The sequence below is a fragment of the Lissotriton vulgaris genome, chromosome 12 (genome assembly GCF_964263255.1).
Source record: "Lissotriton vulgaris chromosome 12, aLisVul1.2, whole genome shotgun sequence".
Lineage (NCBI taxonomy): Eukaryota > Metazoa > Chordata > Amphibia > Caudata > Salamandridae > Lissotriton > Lissotriton vulgaris.
The window spans coordinates 783,979,468-784,004,624 of record NC_141700.1 but is presented as its reverse complement, the minus strand read 5'-3'; the positions used below and the strand labels follow the sequence as shown (position 1 = coordinate 784,004,624).

At 43.0% G+C, this 25,157-nt stretch overlaps 1 protein-coding gene across 1 annotated transcript in view; it reads right to left on the bottom strand.

Annotated features, from left to right (window-relative positions):
• LOC147678712 (phospholipid scramblase 3-like) overlaps positions 1-25,157 on the bottom strand; it is a 119,318-nt gene that overhangs the window by 1,401 nt on the left and 92,760 nt on the right. Inside the window, exons 6-8 of the mRNA XM_086946166.1 lie at positions 7,200-7,364; positions 4,264-4,425; positions 1,129-1,769 (exon numbers count right to left, since the gene is read on the bottom strand). Of these exons, the coding sequence (XP_086802292.1) occupies positions 1,719-1,769; positions 4,264-4,425; positions 7,200-7,364 (378 nt within the window). The 3' untranslated portion in view covers positions 1,129-1,718. The remainder of the gene's footprint in view (positions 1-1,128; positions 1,770-4,263; positions 4,426-7,199; positions 7,365-25,157) is intronic.

Sequence of the window (25,157 nt, the reverse complement as noted above, 5' to 3'; positions counted from 1 at the left end):
CCACCAGGGCCAGCTTTCGTAGCACCAAGAACAGGTACAGTAACAATGGCGGCAGTGCATAGCTCCTTTAACCACCAGGGCCAGCTTTCTTAGCACCAAGAACAGGTACAGTAACAATGGCTGCAGTGCATAGCTCCTTTAACCACCAGGGCCAGCTTTCGTAGCACCAAGAACAGGTACAGTAACAATGGCGGCAGCACATAGCTCCTTTAACCACCAGGGCCAGCTTTCTTAGCACCAAGAACAGGTACAGTAACAATGGCGGCAGTGCATAGCTCCTTTAACCACCAGGGCCAGCTTTCGTAGCACCAAGAACAGGTACAGTAACAATGGCGGCAGTGCATAGCTCCTTTAACCACCAGGGCCAGCTTTCTTAGCACCAAGAACAGGTACAGTAACAATGGCGGCAGTGCATAGCTCCTTTAACCACCAGGGCCAGCTTTCGTAGCACCAAGAACAGGTACAGTAACAATGGCGGCAGTGCATAGCTCCTTTAACCACCAGGGCCAGCTTTCTTAGCACCAAGACCAGGTACAGTAACAATGGCGGCAGTGCATAGCTCCTTTAACCACCAGGGCAAGCTTTCTTACCACCAAGAACAGGTACAGTAACAATGGCGGCAGTGCATAGCTCCTTTAACCACCAGGGCAAGCTTTCTTAGCACCAAGAACAGGTACAGTAACAATGGCGGCAGTGCATAGCTCCTTTAACCACCAGGGCCAGCTTTCGTAGCACCAAGAACAGGTACAGTAACAATGGCGGCAGTGCATAGCTCCTTTAACCACCAGGGCCAGCTTTCTTAGCACCAAGAACAGGTACAGTAACAATGGCGGCAGTGCATAGCTCCTTTAACCACCAGGGCCAGCTTTCTTAGCACCAAGAACAGGTACAGTAACAATGGCGGCAGTGCATAGCTCCTTTAACCACCAGTGCAAGCTTTCTTAGCACCAATAACAGGTACAGTAACAATGGCGGCAGTGCATAGCTCCTTTAACCACCAGGGCCAGCTTTCTTAGCACCAAGAACAGGTACAGTAACAATGGCGGCAGTGCATAGCTCCTTTAACCACCAGTGCAAGCTTTCTTAGCACCAAGAACAGGTACATGAACAATGTCGGCAGTGCATAGCTCCCTTAAAGCAGGGGAGACAGAACAGATATCAGTAGTGCAGGCCCACAGACAGCTACATGTGCATCAGCAGTGCAAGCTTCCTTCACATACACAGAACAGAAATGACACAGATTCAATGATCGCATCCCCTCAACACACTCACACTCACACACACACACTGCTTGCTAGAAAGACACATCTGTGTTCGTAAGTGCAAGACTTGACTGTTTTGTAATAAGTTGTTTAGTGTTGTGATATATCCTTTATCCTTCCCATGACTGGACCACAAAGGTGCTGAATGAGGGGCATTTGCCTAATTCGAGTCATTTTAAGCTACAGATGAGATCCCAGCTTTCCTGGAAGAAGAGGTCTCTAGATCGAGAGGCCTCTACCCCACTCCGAAGCCGTTCCCTTGACATGTGTCCAGCACTGCTGTAACAGGGCCCTAAGTGCGCTTGTAGTGCAGTCAATCTCAGGTGTGATAAAGTGTCCGGGCAGTGAAGTGCAGGGGGGTGTCATCACTCACTGAACTATGAGGAGGCTTCTTATCTTCCTCCTCTGTAAGGGGGGTCCATGGACAGAGTTGATGCAGTCTTTGGAGCGTTGATATCACTGATTTCTTGTTCCACTGTTGTTTCTGTATTCATAATATAGGTGATCCTGTGAGGGAGAAGAAACAGGGTTGGTGAATATTTTCACAACAGATGTTCAATCTACTTAACCTTTATACAGTCCCCCAGTCATGTCCTCAAAACTATGAGTCTGTGTGTGTCACCAGTTTTCTGTGGCTTCTGCCCCCCCCCCATCTGAGGCTAGACTTCACACTTCACATCCCCTGTAACGAGTACACAACAGTCTACTTGGTGTTACACTTGTCAAACTGTAGACCTGCACTCCCATTATGAAGGCTCTACAGTACCAGCTGTACACCTCTGAACGCCTGCACTTTACACACCATGGGATCTGGCACCACAGCTTCTCCAGTAAGTAAAGAATATGTACACACCTCTTGTGCCTGACAATTTGTTTTGGGACATTGTTGTAAGCAACCCTCCTTTCTTGGGGTAAATACACAGCGCAAGCCTGGACTCTAGGAACTGGCAAAGGTTTGATGCGTGCCATGCATTTTTACAGTGTGTTTACACCACCTGGTAGCAACACTTGGCTACCAAGACCTCTCATAACATTGGCTCCCTTTACAGATCAGTCATTCTTGTTATCTGGAGTCAAACTGATCTGTTGACATTGTATCTGGTTGTATTTCATGTTATTTCGAGGTGGAGCATACTAGATGGTGGAAGGTGAACACAGAATTTAGTAAGTTATTGTTCAATGATCCACTACAAAGGAAGAGGCTGGTTAGATCCTGATAGAGACCTGTGTGCAGCGTTATATGAATGGAGGTTTGTACCAAAGGACATTGCCGTTTGTTACGTTGGGCTGGGTGTATAGATGTCCATTATTCAGCTTCAAGTGGTTGTTATGTTTTGAGGCATTTTTGCACTTTGTGTGGGCTTGATAACATTCGATGTGTGTGTAGATATGTGATAGGTTTACGTTAACATCTTTATGTGGGTTGATGTGTGGTACACTCAAGTTAAAATTTTAGGTGGGTTGATGTGTGCTATGTTTAACTTAACATCTTTAGATGGGTTGATGTGTGGTACATTTTCAGGTAACATCTTTTGGTGGCTTGATGTGTGGTAAGTTTAAGTTAACATGTTTAGGTGAGTTGATGTGTGGTATGTTTAACTTAACATCTTACGTGGGTTGATGTCTGGTACATTAAAGTTAACATCTTTAGGTGAGTTGATGTGGATTGATGTGTGGTAAGTTTAACTTAACATCTTTAGGTGGGTTGATGTCTGGTACATTAAAGTTAACATCTTTAGGTGAGTTGATGTGTGGTACTTTTAAGTTAATATCTTTAGGTGGGTTGATGTGTGGTACACTAAATTTAACATCTTTAGGTGGGTTGATGTGTGGTACTTTTAAGTTAACATCTTCAGGTGGATTGATGTGTGGTACACTAAATTTAACATCTTTAGGTGGGTTGATGTGTGGTACTTTTAAGTTAACATCTTCAGGTGGATTGATGTGTGGCATGTTTAACTTAACATCTTTAGGTGGGTTGATGTCTGGTACATTAAAGTTAACATCTTTAGGTGAGTTGATGTGTGGTACTTTTAAGTTAACATCTTTAGGTGGGTTGATGTGTGGTACACTAAATTTAACATCTTTAGGTGGGTTGATGTGTGGTACTTTTAAGTTAACATCTTCAGGTGGATTGATGTGTGGCATGTTTAACTTAACATCTTTAGGTGGGTTGATGTCTGGTACATTAAAGTTAACATCTTTAGGTGAGTTGATGTGTGGTACATTTAAGTTAACATCTTTAGGTGGGTTGATGTGTAGTACACTAAATGTAACATCTTTAGGTGGGTTGATGTGTGGTACATAAAAGTTAACATCTTTCGGTGGGTTGATGTATGGCACGCTTAAGTTAACATCTTTGTTTGGGTTGACGTGTGATACCTTTAAGTTAACATCTTTAGGTGTGTAGATATGTGGTAGGTTTATGTTAACATCTTTATGTGGGTTGACGTGTGATAAATTTAAGTTAACTTCTTTAGGTGCATGGATGTGTGGTGCATTCAAGTTAACATCTTTAGGTGAGTTGATGTGCAAGATGATGAGAGGCTGTAGATGTTTCAGTATAGCTTGCACGGATGTGCTGCTGAGGTGCAACCGCTTTGTTAGCTATATGGCTTGGAGACACAAAAAGCTTGTGTCAAATGTGTACAAGTGATTTACGATGATGTATAAATATAACTTGATATTGATGTGTCAAAGTATTTTTGACTTGTAGCAGGGTTGTGTGCATGACAGCATCTAGAGTTGTAGCTGATGTATACTGTTGTTGCTGGGTGATGTGTGAGAATACCTGATGTAAATTTGTTCATTAAAGTGGCAAATCTTCTTCAACTAGATGACTTGGAGCCATTCGTGCATACATGGGTACCAGGAGAGTTCCTTAAAGGTAGCAGTTCCCTACTGCGATCCTATTACAATAAATAAAGCCTGTGGGTGGACAGATGAAGGTTGAAGGTTCCTTTCAGTGGGAAGATTAAGGTTTATGGATAACTATACTCACAATGAAGATTCCTGTCGACAACAGCAGAGCCTTGACCTTGGCGTCCAGGTCGATGGGGAACTGAACTGAGTAGTGGTCATTGGCACTGAAGATCTCCTTGCGAAACCCTCTCCATACATTTGTGATCAGGCCTATTGTGTGTGATTCGTTACTGGTTTTCACCTATTGAGAGACAGGAATTTTAGCATTGGTGCATTTCATATTTGATTCTCATACCTTTGTGGCAAAACCATGCCAGCAACATGTATTCTTCCTGCAGCATGCTGTGATCACCAATTGATTAGAGTGTGTGGTGTCGATGCTCTGTCATCCCAAGCATTCTGTATACATATAGAAAGCCAACCTTCTCTGGCCCACCTCACACAGGGTTGTTCCATATATGTTTCAAACTAATGTTATACAGGCCTGCCTCCATATGTACCTATACATATAGGGTCATGTTCAAAACCTGCATTTTGTAATACATTCATTTGCATTTTACAAAATTGCATTCACAAACCTACGAGGATAATTCTCCCACCACTACTATTTTTTCTATGGGGAAATCCTCACATATGTAAGTTTACTACTTAGTGGCCGATTATGATGCCGTTCAGAGAGGCTACAAATGGGATTCGGTTTTCCAGAATCTGATTCGGAACCCTTGTTTCCGAATGAATCGTACACATTTCCCAACGACCGATTACAATGCCCGGAAACCATTAAAGCAGTCCGAATCGGTTCCGAAAGCCATTTGGAAAGCCCAAGTCTTTCAGAGCTGATTTTTACAGTTCTATGGACACAGTTTCCGGAAGAGCGATACGAAACAGTTGTTGGAATCTGTCTTTGGGTGCCTGTGGTGGGCGCCAAACAGGCCTGTTGCTTCTCCCTGAGGCATACAAATGTGGCCTAAGCGGGTACCCAAGGGACCCCTCTTCCCAAGGGCCTGTGGGGGTGCCCAAGGGACCCCTCTTCCCAAGCATGGACAATGTGGCAGGCACCATAGGGTGCCCGCCACAGGGTTCAAGGTTTTCCACAACAACCCCACTTTTTTTTATGGGAGCCTGTGTTCTCATTCGGAACACAGGCTCCCATTGAAATCAATGCGAGTCCAACGAATGATGTTGGTAAACATCATAATCCGTTGTCCTGACTCGCAATCAGTCACTCTCACATTTAGTCACATATATACTCCAATACTCACATATACTACCTTTCACATATGTAGTTTCTCACACATATACCACTGAGACATCCACTCACTCACCAACACAGTCATACACACACTCACTCACCTATACAGCCTGTGTCCTACTACAAAGACATTAGGACATACAATTGGAGAAACATTTAAGGGAGGCTCAGGCAATGCTCACGGTTCGTTTTCAAGACAAGTCAATAATTAAACAAACAAACCACAAGGAATGACTCTACACATAAACAAATAGTGACATCAAAAGTGTATGTATGAGAAGTTTTAAGGTGTTGACGACGTTTCGCTCTGAGAGAACAATGCAAGGATCATTTTCAGGACATTAGATATACATGCTTGTTAATACATGCCGGCAGGTTGGTGGTCACAATGGCGGCTGTCAAGTGGGCATGAATCAAGGCCGGTTAGTGCCCCATGCGGATGGATGGTGGTGGCCTGTCCCAAAAAATGAGGGCAAGTGGCCTCGAGGACGGGTAGGTACCGATTACGGTTTTCTATGGATCAGCGGGTGCACGGGCGAGCGATAATCGTGTCAAGCCAAGGAGCCACAGCCATGTGCTCAGTGCGGCGAGATCACCTTCAGCCGGCATTGCGGCGTGCAGCTTCGGGGGTCTGCTTCCTGGATGGTGGAGTATGGCAACGTGAGGATTTCCCATTTGATATGAGGTTGTTCGCCCACCCAGGCTAACCTAATCAGTAGTGATCTCATCTTAGAGAATATGTGCGCTGGAAGCACCATAGGAATGTTATGAAAAAGGAATAGTAGCCTCGAAAGGATGACCATTTTCATAAGAGAGATCCACACAAATAATGACAGGGGTAACCTTATCCATCTGTCCACATCTTCTTCAAGTCTCCCTAAAGCTTTTCCATAGTTATCAGTAAGAACTACCTCTGAGTCAATCTACCATTGTTACTGTGGGAGAAGATATTGCCCTGAGAACAGATGGAAGAATTATGGCAAGTATCTTGTAACTTTCTATACTTCACGGTTCGTGCTGCAAATTTAAGGCGGAACCACATTTTCTGTTTTCACAGAGTTTATTGGACTTAGTATAAACTGTCCAAAATGGGGAAAGGCCCCACACCAAGATGTTCGAAGAGTGGCAAGGAAAAAGGAGACTCCTCAGTTGGGGTAGAGACATGTAAGTCTAAACTTTTGAGTAACTTTATCCTCTGATTATTTTAATAGCAAAAGTAATACGGATAAAGCGGTGCATTCCAATGTGTTACCATTCAGCCTCCTCTCTTCGCTTGCTCATTGAGAGATAAAGTGGAACATTCCAACATGTTATCAACCTTCCCTTTCTCTTCTGCTCCCCAATATAGTGTATTTGTGTTTATTGTCCACACCCTTGTTCGGTGATGTCCTGCACTTTCTTGGATGACAAGACTGCGCATACGTTTGTTTGTTGCCTCAATATTCCTCAAACGTTTGTATAGTTATGCAATATCGCACAGTAGCAGTGCTTAGTGACTCTGTGTGTTCACATATGGTTGGCAGCCGACTATTGGAATATATGGATGTTGTAGGAGTTGACAAGTCCTTTCTGATGTACTATAGACCTGGTGTTGGCTTTCTCATCTCATTCTATGGTTATCACAGCTCTTTAAACTCTATGCTTAGCACATGACTATTCATTATAATGTTTAGATAACAGAATGCTTCTATTCAAACTTTATGGTTAGCACATGGCTTCTCATTGGAGGTATATGATTAATAGCTACAACCTCATAACCATACCTCAAAGTTGACATCACTAAAGGCAGCCGTTCCGAAGCCTGGACCCACGACCAGCAGCACCTCTTCTTTGTCCATGTTCAGGATGGAAAAGCTGATCGAGAAAGCCTCCCAGTTCTTGACGATGTAACCAATCAGACACCCAGATGTGGGAGAGTAGACTTCCAGCTAGGATTGTAGTTGTAAACACATTATTTACATACATGTAGTTATTTTGATCTCATTGTCAAAAATGTAATTTATACCGAACCCTGAAGTATGAGTGGATATGGAATAATGTGCCCCTCAAAGATTTAGGTTAAAAATGTGGCTGTTCTCACAAGATATTTCCATTTCTTGGATACAGCTAGCTTGTTACATTTAGTATTCCCTGTGCCTAGAGACCCTTAATGCACATTAGAAATGACAGCTAACATACCATATCCTAACATAATAAGGAACTTAAAAATCCTCCTGTTTCAAAGACACTTTATTTGAGTCAAAGAGCTCAATGTTCTATTTTTTCTCTGAGTTCCACCTACGTTTAAGGACTACTCTTGATAGTAAAACTATGGTTTGTGTTATCATTAGTCAAAACTCTAATGTTCTTGCACCGCAATCACTCCATAGAAAACCACATAAATATACCACACGAAGGAACAATTGAAGTGCGTAGAGGTCCGTTTGTGATCCTCAATAGGACACACTGTATAAAGTGGGAATTTATTTTTAATCCTGAAGAAGGTGTTGGCTCATAATAATAGTTGCCAAACCGAAACGCGTCAATGCTTTGTTGAGTTGAGATATGTTAAGTCGCTGGACAAAAACTTCTCCAATCAGGATAGAGTTACAATTTGGAGTATGATTTAATTCCTGTTGACTAATGTGCTCTTCACTTTTTTAACTGGAATCATTTTCCTTGTAATTTTTCCCATGTTTTGTGCTTATGTTCTGTTCATTTTTGTAATGACTTTTACTTGTGCTTTTTAAATTTTATTGTGTCTTTTTAACATATGTCAAAATAAAATGTATATTTTTGTATGACCTCGTCATTTGTATCATCATTGCTCCTGATATGTTGTGTAGTATTAAATGTGTATGGAACAATGTGGTTTCAGCTCTAGCTAGTTTAGAAATGTACCCAAGGGGGAAATCTTTTTGACATATAATGTCCCTGAAGCCTGTGTTTTTTCCGTGAATATCTAAGGTTTTTAAATGCTAAATCCTAACTATAATGTCCCTGAAACCTCTGGTTTTTCAGTGAATTTCTAAGGTTTTTAACATGCTAATTCCTAACTATAACGTCCCTGAAACCTCTGTTTTTTTAGTGAATTTCGAAGGTTTTTTAAATGCTAATTTATAACTATGCCTACATAGTTAAACCATGTGCAGAAAGAGGAAGAAATGTGCAGAAAGAAGCAAGAGATGTGCAGAAGGAGGAAGAACGGTGAAGAAAGAAGCAAGAGATGTGCAGAAAGAACCAACCGAGGTGCAGAAAGAAACCTACTTTGACTGTACCTTACAAGAGACTCATAACAAGTAGCCTAATCACTAATCCTTCTCCCAAGCTGTCTTAAACCTCACTTTTCTCTTGAAGGTTCACTAATAATCAACTGCTCAGAATGTTAGGCCTACCAAATATAAAACAGCAATCCTAAGCATATCACTGTTGTAAGTCTGATCAAGTGTGTGAAAGTATGCATGGGTGTTTATGCTTATACCTAGTGACATGTTGAATGAAAATAAACATATAAATACTTGAAATCCTGTGTTTCAAACAGCACACTCTGTAAATGTGTGTACAAAAAGGTGTATGCATTTCTTTCTACTCATAATACAGGGCTCATAGGTATTCAATAGTATATTTGAGGGGCTCAATAACACATATACATAAGACATGTCTGCCTGTGCAACTGAATGACAGAGCAGAACTGAGAAGATTTAACCACCTATAGGAGAAGTTACCCGCTTTTTAAGCTACCATCTTCAGATGCATAACATATGTAAGAATACATATACAAGTAGACATATACCTCGGTCACGAGAGCATGCAGATCTTTAAACTTGACAGCTTGTACTTCCCATTTGAATACAAAAAGAGGTGAGAGAAGTTCAGAAAGAAGCAAGAGAGTTGCAGAAACATGCAAAAGAGGTGCAGAAAGAGGTTACAGGGGTGCTGACAGAGGCAAGAGAGATGCATAAAAAGGGAATAAGGGTACAGAAAGAGGCAAGAGGGTGCAGAGATTTCCAAGAGAGGTGCAGAAAGAAACAAGAGCAGTGCAGAAAGAACCAACAGAGGTATAGAAAGAAGTAAGAGGGATGCAGAAATAGGCAAGAGAAGTGCTGAATGAAGCAAAAGAGGTGGAGAAAGATGTAAGAGGGGTGCAGGAAGAGGCAAGCGGAGTGTACACATTTGCAAGAGAGATGTAGAAAGAAGCCAAAGCAGTGTAGAAAGAACCAACAGATGTGTAGAAGGAGGCAAGAGAACTGCAGAAAGAAGTTATAGAGTTACAGAAACTGGCAAGAGAGGTGCAGAAAATGGTAACAGGGTGCAGAAAGATGCAAGAGAGGTACAGAAAGAGGGAAGGGGGTGCATAAAGAGGCAAGAGGGGTGCATAAACAGGTAAGAGATGTACAGAAAAAGGGGAACGGGGTGCAGAAAGAGGGAAGAGAGGTGTGGAAAGTGGGAAGAAGGGTACAGAAAGAAGCAAGAGGGGTGCAGAAATGTGTAAGAGAAGTGTAGAAACAAGCAAAAGAGGTGCAGAAGGAGGCAAGAGAGGTACAGAAAGAAGCATCAGAGGTGCAGAGAGAGGCAAGGGGGGTGCAAATAGAGGCAAGAGAGATACAGAAAGGAGCAACAGAGGTACAGAAGATGTGCAGAGAGGCAAGAGAGCTGCAGAAACAGACAAAAGAGGTACAAAAAGAAGCAAGAGAAATGCAGAAAGAATCAACTTATGTACAGAAGGAGGCATGAGGGGTGTAGAAAGATGCAAGAGCGGTGCAAAAATTTGCAAGGATGATGCATAAAGAAGCAACAGAGGTACAGAAGGAGACATGAGAACTGTAGAAAGAGGCAAGAGAGTTGCAGAAACAGGTAAGAGATTACAGAAAAAAGCAACAGCGGTGCATAAAGAGGCAAGAGAGGTGCAGAAAGAGGGAAGAAGGGTGCAAAAGAGGCATGAGGGATATAGAAAGAAGCAACAGAAGTGCAGAAAGAAGAAACAGAAGTGCAGAACGAAGCAACAGTGGTGCAGAAAGAGGCAAGAGGGGTGCAGAAAGAGGCAAGAGAAGTGTAGAAAGAAGCAACAGGGGTACAGAAGGAGATAAGAGAGCTGTAGAAAGAGGCAAGAGAGTTGCAGAAACAGGTAAGAGATGTACAGAAAAAATGAACAGGGATACAGAAATAGGCAAGAGAGGTGCAGAAAGAGGGAAGAAGGGTGCAAAAAGAAAAGAAGCAACAGAGGTGCAGAAAGAGGTAAGAGGATGCAGAAAGAGGCAGGAGAAGTGTAGAAAAAGGCAACAGAGGTGCAGAAAAAAGCAAGAGAGGTGCAGGAGAGAAGAGGGGTTCAGAAAGAAGCAAGAAGGGTACAGAAAGAGGCAAGTGAGGGACAGAAAGAAGCAAGAGAAGTGCAGAAAGAGGCAACAGGGGTACAGAAGGAGATAAGAGAGCTGTAGAAAGAGGCAAGAGAGTTGCAGAAACAGGTAAGAGATGTACAGAAAAAATGAACAGGGATACAGAAATAGGCAAGAGAGGTGCAGAAAGAGGGAAGAAGGGTGCAAAAAGAAAAGAAGCAACAGAGGTGCAGAAAGAGGTAAGAGGATGCAGAAAGAGGCAGGAGAAGTGTAGAAAAAGGCAACAGAGGTGCAGAAAAAAGCAAGAGAGGTGCAGGAGAGAAGAGGGGTTCAGAAAGAAGCAAGAAGGGTACAGAAAGAGGCAAGTGAGGGACAGAAAGAAGCAAGAGAAGTGCAGAAAGAGGCAACAGAGGTGCAGAAAGAGGCAAGAGAGTTGCAGAAACAGGACAAAGATGTACAGAAAGAATCAAGAGCAGTGCAGAAAGAACCAAAGGATGCACATAAAGAGGTAGGAGAGGTGCAGAGAGAAATGTGTGGTGCAGAAAGAGGGAAGAGGGATGCCAAAAAAGGAAAGAGAAGTGCAGAAAGATGCAACAGAGGTGCAGAATGGGGCAAGAGAATTGCAGGAAGAGACAAGAAAAATGCTGAAACAGGCAAAACAGGTACAGAAAGAAGCAAGAGCTTTGAAGAAAGAACCAACAGAGGTGCAGAAACAGACAAGAGGGGTGCAGAATAGCCAAGAGAAGTACAGAAAAAAAGCAACAGAGGTGCAGAAGGAAGCAAGAGAACTGCTGGAAGAGGCAAAAGAGTTGCAAAAACAGGCAAAAGAGGTGCAGAGAGAGGAAGAGGCATGTAGAAAGAAGGAAGAGAGCTGTAGAAAGAAGCAAGAGAAGTGCAGAAATAAGCAATAGAGGTGAAGTGCAGAAAGGGGCAAGAGGGGTGCAGAAATAGGCAGGAGAAGTGCAGAAGGAAGCAGCAGAGATGCAGAAAGAGACAAAAAGTGTAGCAAGAGGCAAGAGACTAGAAAGTTGCAGAAACAGGCAAAAGAGGTACAGAAAGAGAGAACAAAAGTGTAGAAAGAGGCAAGAGAAGTACAGAAAGAGGGAAGAAGGGCACAGAAAGAGGCAAGAGGGGTGCAGAAAGAAGCAACAGGAGTGCACAAAGAGGCAAGAGAGTTGCAGAAATAGGCAAAAGAGGTGCAGAAGGAAGCAAGAGAATTGCAGAAAGAGGCAAGAGAGTTGCAGAAACAGGCAAAAGAGGTGCAGAAAGATGGACAAGGGATGCAGAAAAAAGGAAAAGCGGTGTAGAAAGAAGCAAGAGAAGTGCAGAAGGAAGCAACAGAGGTGCAGAAAGCAGCAAGAGGGGTGCAGAAAGAGGCAAGAGAAGTGCTGAAGGGAGCAACAGAGGTGCAGAAAGAGACTAAGTAAGAGGTGACCATTCCATTTTGCAAAGGTCCTTCCACCACACTGTACCACTTGTCACTGTATTTTTGGTAACGTTTGAGCTGTTTGAGCTAGAAACAAGGGCTTTTTTGTTCAAATCTGGATTATGTGAAAAATGTATAATAGTACGAAAGTTGGTGCAGACAAACAATCGCATAATTCTAGTGGCCCTGCTCATACCTCTGACTAGGACCAGTAGTGCTCCTCTTTTTTTGTCTAATTGATTTTATTGTTTAGCTTCTATGGAAATGAGGACAACTAAACCAGAGGTTACCACTCCACAACACAGACTACCATACCACATAATTACTCTCCATAACACATAATCCCACTCTACATAATTCCTATACACTAAATACAACATACTTTCTATCCACAAAATTTGACTGCACAAAATACCACATCCTTTTACTACACACAACGTACATCCACTACACTCGCAAAAAAGTAGTAAAAACGTTTACATGTACAACGACAATAGCTCTAACTTTCAAAAATGCGAGACCTATTACATTACAAATACTTCTTTAACTAGTAGTTGCATTTGCTGAGTGGTGGAGAAAGGAGGCAGACCAGCGCTCAGGAATTCCACTGAGTAGGACTTACAGGAGGTACCAGGAGGACTTCTATGCCCCCAAAGTCCATAAAGAGTAGAGTGTAATTCATCCCCCAACCAGTACTTTGCCAGGAGGTGTGTTTGCAGAGTGGAGGAGAAAAGGGAGCGTGGCCTCCGAACACCTCTTAGCAATCCCACTGCTTAGGTACTGGAGGGGTAGTTGGGCCCCAACTTCCTCGCCTAACACCTTTACTAAGTCCCACACAGCAGGATTGGTAAATTCTCTTAGCAGGCCACGCCCCCTTTGCTCACCACTCTGAAAAAGCGCTCTCTGGTGTGCTCTTGGATGGGGATTAAAGTTCCTGTCGTTGCTGGGGGTCCTTAGGGGCCAACTAGCCTACCTGATACCTCCAGTAAGCCCCAGATAGTGGGATTGCTCGAAGGTGGGCACAGGCCATGCCTCCTTTCTCCACCACTCTGCAAACGTGCCTCCAAGTACACTCTTGGTTGGGGTATGAAATGAATGAAATGAAAGCAAGATTTATAGAGTGCATGGCTGCCCTTGAGCGTCCCAGCTCTAGAGATAAGGCAGAAGGAAGGAGGGGATTTAGGGGAAAAGCCAGGTCTTCAGAAGCTTTCGGAACGTGAGAAGGTTGGGTTCTGAGCGCAGCGTGAGGGGAAGGGAGTTCCATAGCTTGGGGCCGATATAAGAGAATCGGCGACCCCCTGATCGAGCCATTTTAATCCTAGGTATGTGTGCCAAGTGAAGATGGGAAGAACGCAAGTTTCTTGGGGTTTCATGATGTCTAATCAGGTGTTTTAGAGGGGGGGGGCCTTATCATGGAGTATTTTATGAGTCGTACAAAGCGTTTTAAAGTAGACCCGTTCCTGCACAGAGAGCCAGTGTAGTGATCTCAAGGAGGGTTTTGCAGAGCTCCTACGGTTGGTGCCTGTTAAGAGCCTAGCTGCAGAATTTTGTACGCCCTGTAATTTGGCAATGACTTTTTTGGGGGCACCGTGATAGAGAGCATTGCCGTAGTTGAGTCTAGATAGTAGTAGGCTCTAAATGATAAGCTTCCTAGTGTCTTGAGGAAGGAGGGGGAGGATTTTACGAGTGGTCCTGAGAATGCCATAGCATACACCTGCTGATTTCCTAGCTTGAGTGGTGAAAGTAAGGTCATGGTCTAGCCATATGCCCAGACTTTTGATGGAGGATTTGGGGGTTGGGGCTGGGCCCATACAGGGAGGCCACAGGATGTTTGACTTAAAGTGGGAAGGGTTACCTAGCATCATAATCTCAGTTTTCTCACCATTAAGCCTGAGATGGGAACGATCCATCCAGAGTGAGATGTCACGAAGGCAAGAATGAAGATTGTCAGGCGGGCGATTATGGTGGCTGAGAGACACTACAAGCTGCGTGTCATCTGCGTACGTCACTAGGTTGACTCCATGAGGGGACACTATTTTCTCAAGGGGGGACATATAAGCATTGAAAAGGGTAGGGCTCAAGGAAGAGCCCTGGGGAACACCACAAAATACAGGGGTGGAATGAGATTTAGAGGTTCCCTCCCAAATTTGGAAGGAGCGATTGTGAAGGAAAGATTCCAACCAGGATAGTGCAGACTCCGAGATTCCTAGTTCCCCAAGCCTGTGAATTAAAATAGAATGGTTGACGGTGTTGAAGGCTGCGCTTAGATCCAGGAGGGTCACTGCCACTGATCCTCCTGAATCCAAGATATTTCTTGCCTCTTTCACAACCGCAATTATGGCGGTTTCGTGCCCTGACCTGGGCGAAAAACTTGTTTGGGAAGGATGAAGTAAACCGTTAAGTTCCAGATAGGTTGATAACTGCTTATTGACAAATTCTTTGGCTGTTTTACTTACTAGAGAAGTGTGGCTCAGTGCTTAGAGGCGGCAGACCCGGAAGCTGAGATCGGCCGTGGACCAGGGTTCGATTCCCCGCCTCAGCGGGTCTCGGGCTCAAAAATTCCACGGAGTCGACAATTCTCGCTCTGGTGCCTACTCGACTCACGGGATCACACTCTGCGACTCTGGGCAATAGCTTGCTTAATCTCCACTACGGCCCCTCGCGGCGGGATGCCTGGCTTTCACCTTGTGGATACCCAGCCGGGGTAGCTCACAGGAGAACACCAGGACGGGTTCCCTAAGCAAGCGCCTAGAGACCCCTGGATTATAGTGCGCTATATAAATCGAAACACATTTACATTTACATTTACTATGGGTAGAAGGGAAATGGGCCTTTATAGGTTGCTCAAATCTGTGGGGTCGAGGTGGGACTTTTTTAAAAGGGGTTTTACAATGGTCTTTTTCCAGCCAGAAGGAACCGTGTCTTGGGTTAAAGAGGTATTAATAAGTTGGACTAGGGGAGGAAGGATGGTTGATGTAACTGATTTTTGGATATTAGATGGGGCTGGGTCAAGTGGAGAGCCGCTTTTGATGGAGGTGGAGGAAATAGATTTTCCTCTGTGGCAGGAGAAAAGGCGTTTAAGCCTAATCCATGTTGCGGTTGAGTACAAAGGAGAGGTTCTGAGGGAGCTACTCCTGTAAGGGGAGGGAGGGATTTTAATATATTTTGAATTTTCGCGTTGAAAAATTCTGCGAATTCATAACATCGGTCCTTAAGTAGATTGACAGGGGGGGGGTCTACAGTTTTTAAAAGTTTGTTTATTATGTGAAAGGTTTCTTTAGATGGATTGGGGGAGGTTTTGATTTTTTCCTCAAAAAAAACTGCTTGGGTGAGTTTAAGGGTCTTCCTATAAATGAGGATTGATCGGCTATACTCTTTCTTTTTTTGTCGGGCAAATTCTTTCCTCCAGGCCCTTTCATGTTTTTTGAAAAGTTTTTTTAATAAGCGTAACTCATGGTTGAACCAAGGGGATTTAGGCTTCTCTCTGGAGGTATGGGCAGGGGTCTTGGGAAGGGCTATGTCAAGAGAATCTTCAATCCAGGCGTGGGACTTGGTGTCTGCTACATGGATAAGGGGGTCGTGAGGTGGAATGGAACCTTCCAGGAGTAGCCTCCATTCTTCCGTGTCCAGTTTCGACCACCGGCGTTCAAGGGTGGTGGAAGGTAATTTTGTCCGTTGAGGAGCTGGCAGATGCCAGCAGAAGCAGATTAAAAAATGATCGGTCCATGGGAGGGGGTTCATTTTTTGCGTTTTAAGGTTGAAAATGTTGGAGAATAGGGGATCGGGAAGGTGGCCTTTAGTGTGGGTAGATTGATTGCTTAAAAGATGGAGTTGATATGCTGCTAAATCAAGTAACAATTCTGAGGGTATTTTATCATTGGGATTGTCAAAATGCAGATTTAAATCACCTAAAATCATAAAATTAGAGGAGATACTAGCAAGTGTGAAGGCGGCTTCCAAGAGAGAACTGGGAAAGTGACCTGAGGGGCCCGGGGGGCGATATACAAGAAGGCCTGAGAGAGATTTTGAAGGAGAAATTTGAATGAGGAACAGGACACTTTCACAGTCCAGGATTGGGCTATCGGTAAGGCGACAGGAAAGATGATCCTGGTAAATTATGGCGATTCCACCTCCCTTTCCTGATGGTCTATCAAGTCGCTGAATCAGGAAACCAGGAGGCAGAGCTTGCACAACATCTGGGTAAGAGTCAGCTGATAGCCATGTTTCCGTAAGAAACAGGACTTCCAGGTGATGGTCTTGTAGCAGCATGTTTATTTCCAGGGCATGTTTGGGCAGTGAACGGCAGTTGAGCAGGGCCATGTTAACTGGGGCCCATGTAGAAGGATGAGGATCAGGTCTCACGAATTGAAAGGGGCACTTCGGGCAATGTGTAGAGGAGTCCATCATAGAGATGTCTTGAAAGCAGCCCAACTGGGGGGAGTGTCTAAGTTGCATAAGTGTCAAAATCAAAAAGGCCCAGTTATTAAACTTTATCCATTTACCCTCGGGTACTGGGACCCACTGTATAGCTTTTTGACTTTCACTTTCTCACTCACCACACTGCACACTCAGCGAACATATCAGCTCCGCAGTAACCTGGCGACGAAGCACACCCGGGACACATTTGGTGTCACTGTGGTGGGCCCGATGATGAAGCATGCCACCAACTAGGTTGGTGGGTGAGGGCTTCATGAACAGACCAATTGGTTTGCCGGCACGCGTACTTCTTTGAGTCCTCCTCCCCCTAACATAGCTAGTCCTTTTTGATTTTGACATATAATCCTGGGGATCCGGACTAGCTTATCTAGTCCTCACTCTCTACTTTGATTTGGCGATAAGTTGGATAAGTGCCTCTCATGAGTACACAGCTGGATGTTCAGCGCTAATGGGGATAGTGCTGGGCCCTGGGCCCGGTCTGGCGCGTACGGGCGCAGACGGGCTTGCCTCTGGCGCGCCTCCGGCGCTCGTCTGCTGCGCGTACGAAAATAGTGTTTCATTATGTAGGGAGAGTCGAGTGGGAGGTGCAAGACTAGCATGCCGACCTCACTCACCCAAGATGGCGCCCGCGAGGAAAATCACGCGTCCAGGTAAGCCCCAAATCGGCAGCATGGAGGTGCTTTGCCCCTCTTGGAGAATAGAGCGATGAGTAGGGCTTAAAAAAGATTTTGTTTTTTAAAATATGGCATAAAAAGTTGGCGATTGCTAGAAGTGATTAATTCTTCCAAAGTAAATTTTGCAGTCCTAAATAGTGATATCTTAGCAAGAATTCCTGGCCTAAAGTCCCTGGCTTTCCGCCTCAGGGACAACTACCTTAGTCCACATGAAGTCCCCATGCCGCCTGAGGGTCCCTGGGGGCCAACTAGCCCTCCTGTTATCTCTAGTAAGCCCCACACATCTGGATTGCTGAGAGTTGTCCGAGGCCACACACCCTTTTTACAGCACTCTGCAAAAGCACCTTTTAAAAAAAACTGGAAGGGGCAGCGCAGTCCTCCTCTTGAGGCCAATTTCGGCCCGGGGACCCCATCCCCCAGGGCATGGCCACCTATTTTAAAAATATATATTTTCCATTTATAGGAGGGGGGCCTTGCAACGCCCCTCCTGAGGCCATTTTGGCCCTGGAGATCCCATCCCCCGGGGTTTTGCCTTTAAAAAAAAAAAATGGGAGGGGGCCGTGTGGCCCTCCTTCACTGGGCAAGTTTTGGTCCTGGGGACCCCATCCCCTGGGCCTACACAGCCTTTCCTTTTTTTATCATTTTGAAGGGGGGCTGGGTGGGCCCCCTCCTGAGGCCCATTTTGGCCCTGGGGACCCTATCTCCCGGGGTCCAGCCTTATTTTTATTTTAAATATTAAAGAGGGGAGGAGGGTCAAGTGGCCCCCCTTCCCTGGCCCATTTTTGGCCCCGGGGACCACATCCCCTGGGGCCGGCTCGACGCCTCCTGCAGGAGCTGGCAAGGCTTTTGGACAAGGGGAGCTGCTGAGTTGCAGCTCGATTTGTCCAAAAGCTTTCCTTCATATGAATCCTACCGAAAATATGTAAAAATGGACCAAGATTGGGGGGCAAATGGAATAAAATGAGAGGATTGTGTTGTGTGTACCATTTACTGATCCCCCTTTGCAGGAATGCATAACTCCTTGAAAATCAGCGGTCACAATGTAGAACTGACGGTATGTAACATAACGGTAATGTTGGAAGGTAGCGCCAAATTGATGGTGGTAAATGTACGAATGCACTGTATTGCTTTATTGTACGCTGTTATGTTTTTGTTTTTCTTAATCAATAAAAATAATTTAAAAAAAAAGCTTTTTGGCACTGGCGGCCCTGTGGGATCTCCTGACCAGGCCTAGGGGGTCAGGGTGTTCTACCCTGCCCCCTTTACTTTTTTTATCACTTTCTTATGTTTTTTCACTTTCTTATGTTTTTTCTTGTGACTCAGTTGAACCGAGTCACAAGCTGGCTGCCAGCACTTCTTGGTTTGGAGTGTTGGCAGCCAATCAGAATGAAGCTTGTGATCGGGAGGGTTTGCGTATCCACCGCAGTCACCAGATATCAATATTTTTTATTCTTGAATTTATCAGGAACAACTGAACGGATTTACACCATTTAAAATAAAGGTTGCTTTTTGAACCAATAGCTACCTTTAAGCCAAATTTGGTGTAATTCCGTTCAGCAGTTCGGACTGTAGCTTGTTCCAAAATCTCCTATGAAAATTAACATGGAAAAACTTGTTTTAGGACCCCTTTTTTCTCGACCCCTGCTTGACGAATCACCCAGAAACCTTCAAGGCAGGAGCTGGCCGGAGCGCTCCATTATTTTTGAAATTTTTGCAAAGATTGGTCAAACGGCGCCAAAGATAATGACAAATCAAAAAACTCTTTTCCGTTGGAAACTAGGACCTAACTATAACTACCTACTGGCAACTGCCAAATTACCTGGTCGCAGCTGATTACCATATGAAATAACCTACCACTCTCTATTTTTGACTTAGCGGTGCAAGAAAACCTCTGGGTATTTGGAACAGAAAATTGACTTCTGGTCACGTGGCATTCTCTGCCATCCCTAGTCCCATGTTGGCACTAGGGGTGGGTAGAACTCGCTGAGGTTCACTCTATGGAATTCTACAAAGTTATATGAAAAAAGCGGAGTTTTGTTAGCATGTGGTAATCAGCATGTTGCTCTGCTTGCGCTGATTTTTTTGTGCCGGGAGCTTGTTTTGTGCTGCAGAATTAGCACAAAAAGGCACCTCGTGGTGCGCCACATGGCTGCTGCTCAACTGGATTTTCTACTCAAGCTGCAGTTTTCTCACTGCGAACGGTTGCTACAGTCCACTACTGCCTGCATTGAGAAAATCTCACTGGGTACCGTCCTACTGCTTGAAAATGGTGCTAGTGGACGCCAATTCTTGCTCATGCTCACCAATGAGATGAAACTCTGCAACATGGTCGTTGGCGGTGTTTGGCCAGAACTTCGCATTACTACGTAACACGGAGTGACCAAAACGCCACAAATTCGACCAGTGGCATGGAATTATCGTCCACCCCTAGTTGGTACTTCGCTGAATCCTTAGAGACAGATCATTGCCTGATATGCATTTGCTTGGGGAGGTATTCACAGGAAATATGTTGCTTCATCCAGCATTCTGATCATAGCATCCTAACATGACTTAAACTTGCCCATCCTCTATTTTTTAATGATTTTATTTAGTGTGAACATTGCCCCGGTGCTTCAGAGCACTTTACAAGAGTACAGTTGTCAACTAGTATTGTGAAAATATATTTAAGATACAGCTCAGGTAAAGAGAAGAAAATATATTTGACAGTGTGTGGGAGATCAAAGATTTAGCCCAAGTGCTTTCAAAGAAAAAATTCACAGGGGCTTATTTACAAGCCCCTTGCGCCGCCGGTGCGTAACTTTTAATATTGGAAAAAGTGACGCACTGGTGGTGCAAGTGGTTTGTAAATAAGGCTCTTAGGGGCTGATTACGATGGCGTTTTCTCCGCCATCGTAAAGCACTTCTCCGCCCACCAAATTACAATGGTGGGTGGTGTGCTGGCGGATGCAAAGTTTGTCTGCCATGGGTCCGCCACAGGCAATCGCTGTGATTGCTTGGTGGACCCACCCTGCATCAACAATATGGGGCTCACGTGTATGCACAGTATTAGCGAAACGGTGAGGAAGAGGAGGAGGGCAACCCGGAGACACCGCAGTACAGGTAAGGGGTTTTAAATTTATTTTGAATTAATGTTTAATTACTTGTTATAATAGGGGGTGGAGGTGGGGGCTGGCCAACTCCACTCCACTGCAGAGTGTGCAGAGATTTGCCTTCTCCACGTTCTCTGTGGAACGCGGAGATCGCAAATCTCTGCACAATCCGCGGGCAGAGCAGGGTTCTCTGCCCGGGCTTAATTTAGTATCCAGCACTTTCCCTGAGTTTTGTTGCTTTTAAAGTTGGAATAGTAATTTTGGGGGGTTTATTATCCAGCACTTTCCCTGAGTTTAGTTAGTCTTGGATTTGGAATAGTAATTTTTTTGGGTTTATTATCCAGCACATGCCTTAAATTTAGTTGGTTTTGGAGTTGGAATTGGAATTTTCTGGGGTTTATTATCCAGCACTTTCCCTGAGTTGAGTTGGTTTTGGAGTAGGAATATTAATTTATTATGGTTTATTATCCAGCACTTTCCCACAGTTTAGTCGATTTTGGGCCGGAATAGTAATTCTTTTGGGTTTATTATCCAGCACTTTCCCTGAGTTTAGTTGGTTTTGGAGTTGGAATAGTAATTAATTATGGTTTATTATCCAGCACTTTCCCTGAGTTTAGTAGGGAATAGTACTTTATTTATTGTTTATCACGTATTTTGAAATAAAAAAGGAGACATATGTTAGTTTTTATTTTGAACATTTTTATTTGCAAGCACATGTATTTTTTTGAGTCACATTGAAATTGTTTTCATTTGGTTTTGTTGTACAGTTTTTTAAAATATTAAAAACAGGATTCAGAAATGTTGATGTTATTCAGATTTTATTATAAAGTATAATATACTTTATAATTTTTTTTTCATGTATAATTGTAAAAATAAAAATATATTCTTATATACATATTTATTTTAACCGTTTTGAATTAAAAAAATGTTTTAGTATAGTCATGTAATAGTAAAGTAAATTTATTTTTAGTTATTCAAATATAAACTGTTTGATTTTTATTGTTTATCTTTTTTTATAACAAAACGTAAACATTTGTATACATTTCTTTTTACATTTTTTAATACATTTGATCTAATTTTATTTTTTGTAAAATTACATATGTATTTTTTAATGTATATTTTGTCCATTTTATTATTTAGTATATTGACTAATATTTGTAATAAAATAATATTTAATATAATGAATAATGTACAATATTTTTTACAAAGAAATTTTGTCATGATTTTTTTTATTAAACATTTTCATATTGGTTGCACATGAAACAAACATGCTTTTTAATATATTTTAAACATTATGGGGCAGATGTATCAAGATTCCATTTTGCGATAAATAGCGATTTTTAAGGAATCGCTATTTAGAATTCGCAAAATGGAATGTAGGAAAAAAATCGCTATTTTTTTGTGATTCCTTAATCTTCCTTATTTGCGAATTCGCATTTTGCGAATTCGCAAATAAGGAATAATTTCCCATGCATTCCTATGGGCCAGGAGGCTCATGGGAATGATTGTCAAGTAATTCTCAAATTGCGAATTCGCAATTTGCTAATCGCAATTTGAGAATTATTTCAAGGGTGCAGTTGTGTCTCAAAGACACCCTGCTGCACCCCTGAAATGTACATGTGTGTGCATATGGCGCACATACATGCCCTATGGGCATTTGTGTGCGTCACATGCCACCATCAAAAATGCTAAATTGTGCATTTTTTAAAGACTTCGCAAATTGAGTTGAGTTTGAGTTTTTTAAATTATTTTTAAAGCACAGGTACACCTGACGGTTTCATGGCGCTACAGTATGCCGAGTCCTTGAGGGGCGAAAAAGAACAGGGGGGGACTTGTGAGAGACTATTGGGGGAAGGCTTTAGAGAATAGAAAGGTTTTTAAATCCTTTCTGAAGAGCAAGTATTGGGTGGAACATCTAAGATGGGCTGGGAGGGAGTTCCAGAGGATGGGGGCAAGGGTAGAGAATTTAGAACCTCCCCATTTTTTTCGGCGATAGCGGGGGACTATCAACAGATGTTGAGAAGCTGAGCGTAGTTCCCTAGCAGGGGCATAAGGTTTCATCCCTGAAGAGATAAAAGCAGGGGCGGAACCTAGCTGGGCCTGGAAGGCGAGGCAGCCCACCTTAAATTGGGAGCGTTCACAAATGGGGAGCCAGTGCAAGGATTTTAAGAAAGGAGTGACGTGATGGGATTTGGTGAGGTTATAAACCAAGCGGGCAGCTTGGTTCTGGACCAGCTGTAGTCGTCGTACATTGTAGGCAGGCATGCCGTGGTAAAGGGCATTGGCATAGTCCAAGCGAGAGACGACCATGGCAAGTACGATAAGTTTTAGGGCCGTGAATGAGAAGAAGCGGGAGGCCTTGCGGATAGTGCGGAGAGAGAGAAAAGAGGAGGAAACCACCGAGCTCACCTGGGAGTGCAAAGTGAGTTGGTCATTGAGTTTGATACCGAGGGTTTTAACAGAGGAGGAAGGGGAAGGTGGGGGCCCGAGGGAAGGGGGCCAGAAGAGGGGGGACCAGGGACTGGAGCAACCACCTGTCAAAACAAGCTCTGTTTTATCTGGGTTAAGTTTCAGGTGGTTGTGATTCATCCAGTCCCGGATGAAGAGCATTGTGGATTGGAAATTAGATTTAGAGTCAACTATAACTTGGTGGTAATTTGCGTATTCTTAAACAAAAATCGCAATTCAAAAATGCTACATAAATAGCATTTAAGGAATCACAAAATTGTGATTCCTTAAATGCTATGGCAAAATAAGGAATCGCAAATTTTTGCTATTTCTTATTTTGCAAATTCTTGATGCATGCCAAAACATGCAAAAAGATGCGAATTTCGGCCTTTGCGAGTCGCAAAAGGCTTGATACATTTGCCGGGGAATCAAAAGGGTGTACAGAGTTCCCCACAGGAGGTTGGGTAAGTTGAGGGAATGACTCTCTCTCTAGAGTGTGTTATGTGATAGGGATTAAGATAATCCCTTGAGGGAATTAAGGATGCCTCACACAATTCAAAGGTTGGACGACTGTTGCCATCCAACCCGATGATTGTATCGTGTCATCATTGGCCTCCTGCTCCAATGGCAGGCTGGCGGTGCAATGCCTGTCGGGTAGCACTGGGTGCTACTCTTTAGTGGAGTTCTTCTATTCCTCAGCCAATAGATGCATGTGTGTGAGGGGCCAAAAGGGAGTGCAATTGTGAGCGTGAGTGGAAAGTTAAAAAAGGTCAGTAGAGTCCATTAAGAACCTTTAATGATATGGCTCACTGCCTCGTTTAAAAGTAGTGAAGGGAGGGGTACCGAGGCACAAAGAGTAAGGTGATTTGTCCTCGTTCAACCCTCGCCTATGGTGCGGTCAACATGTTTCATGCCACTAGGGCAATTCTTCAGGACCTAAATGCTCATCAACTTGCAGGGATTTTCAACCGTTAGCAAAAATTAGATATACAACCTGCAGGGTATCGCAGGATGGAATCCTGCATGATTTCCCGCCCCTTAGTCCCTGGTAGACGGACCCCACTGACTGTCCTTGTGGGGCCTGAGCTGTAAGGTAGTTACCTTGTTTGCTCGAGGCACTAGGCTTGTAAGCACCTACCCCTACCACAGCGGCGAGATCGCAGGACAGCCGATACATTTGCCCCAAAATTTTTTGTTTATTGATAATATATTTAATGTATATTTTGCAAATGTTTGTATATTGTTTGAACATTTGTAAATATTTTTTACAATAAATAAATTTGACATTTAATTTTGGGGATTTTTTTATTATTTCTCTGTTCTTGTCTATGGTGGTCCGTTTTTCTTTTATTTTTATTATGCAGCCATTTTTTCCCATTTTCTCACTTTTCTATCTAGCTGTTTTGTTTTAGGTCATTTTGGAAGATCGAACCTTGAGGCTAGGAGTTGTGTTTTGTGGGTTAAGGTAATTTTAATTCAATTTATGTTTAAGGCAGTTTTAGGTTAGGGTTGAGGTAGTAGTAGTATAATTAGCTTTATTAGGATGTTATTTGTTTGTTTTTGGTGTACTTAGGTGTTGATTTGGTACTTTAGAATTTTATGTGTTTGACGTAGTGTTGGGTAGAAGTAGAGTGTTATGTAGTGTTAGTTATGTGTTGTTTAATTCTATTATCTTGTATTTAATGTTGATATTAATGTGTGTTTTTGTACATGTTATTGTGGGAGAGTGATTTTTTTTCTTTACAGGTTTTCCGTTTTGTGAATGGATTGTGCTGACAAGGTGTTTTTTTTTTTTAGGAAAATGTACTTTGTTTTTTTAAACCAAGTTACTTTGCATTTCCTTTTATTTTTCTGGTTTGCTGGAGCATTTTTTTAAAAAAAAATTTGGGGTTTTTGAGGGTTTCATTACTGAAGGGATTGCGGCTTTGGCGCCTTTTTTCCACAGTTGTATTTTTGCATTTGTTTTAAGCTTTCTTGTTCAATGGATTTGTCTTCTGATTTATCTACTATGGACTTTTTCATTTTCGAGGATTGTATACTGCCACATAGCTGTATATTATTTTTTATTAATATGGCTGGGAAATGTTTTTGGTTACATTGGTTTGTTTGTTTCTTTTTTATTTTAATAATTATATTATGTCATATATTTGTCTGTTCGTTTAAAAATTTTAAATGACAATTATAATTATTAATTTAAAAAAGAGTAGAATTATGTTGTTTAAATGTTTTGTGATTTTATAATGCTTATGATTTTTAGCATTGTTTGTTTGTTTAAAGTGTAGATTTTGCAATCATGTCTAGGTATTCTAGCCCTTTGGTGTTTGGAAATAGTTGA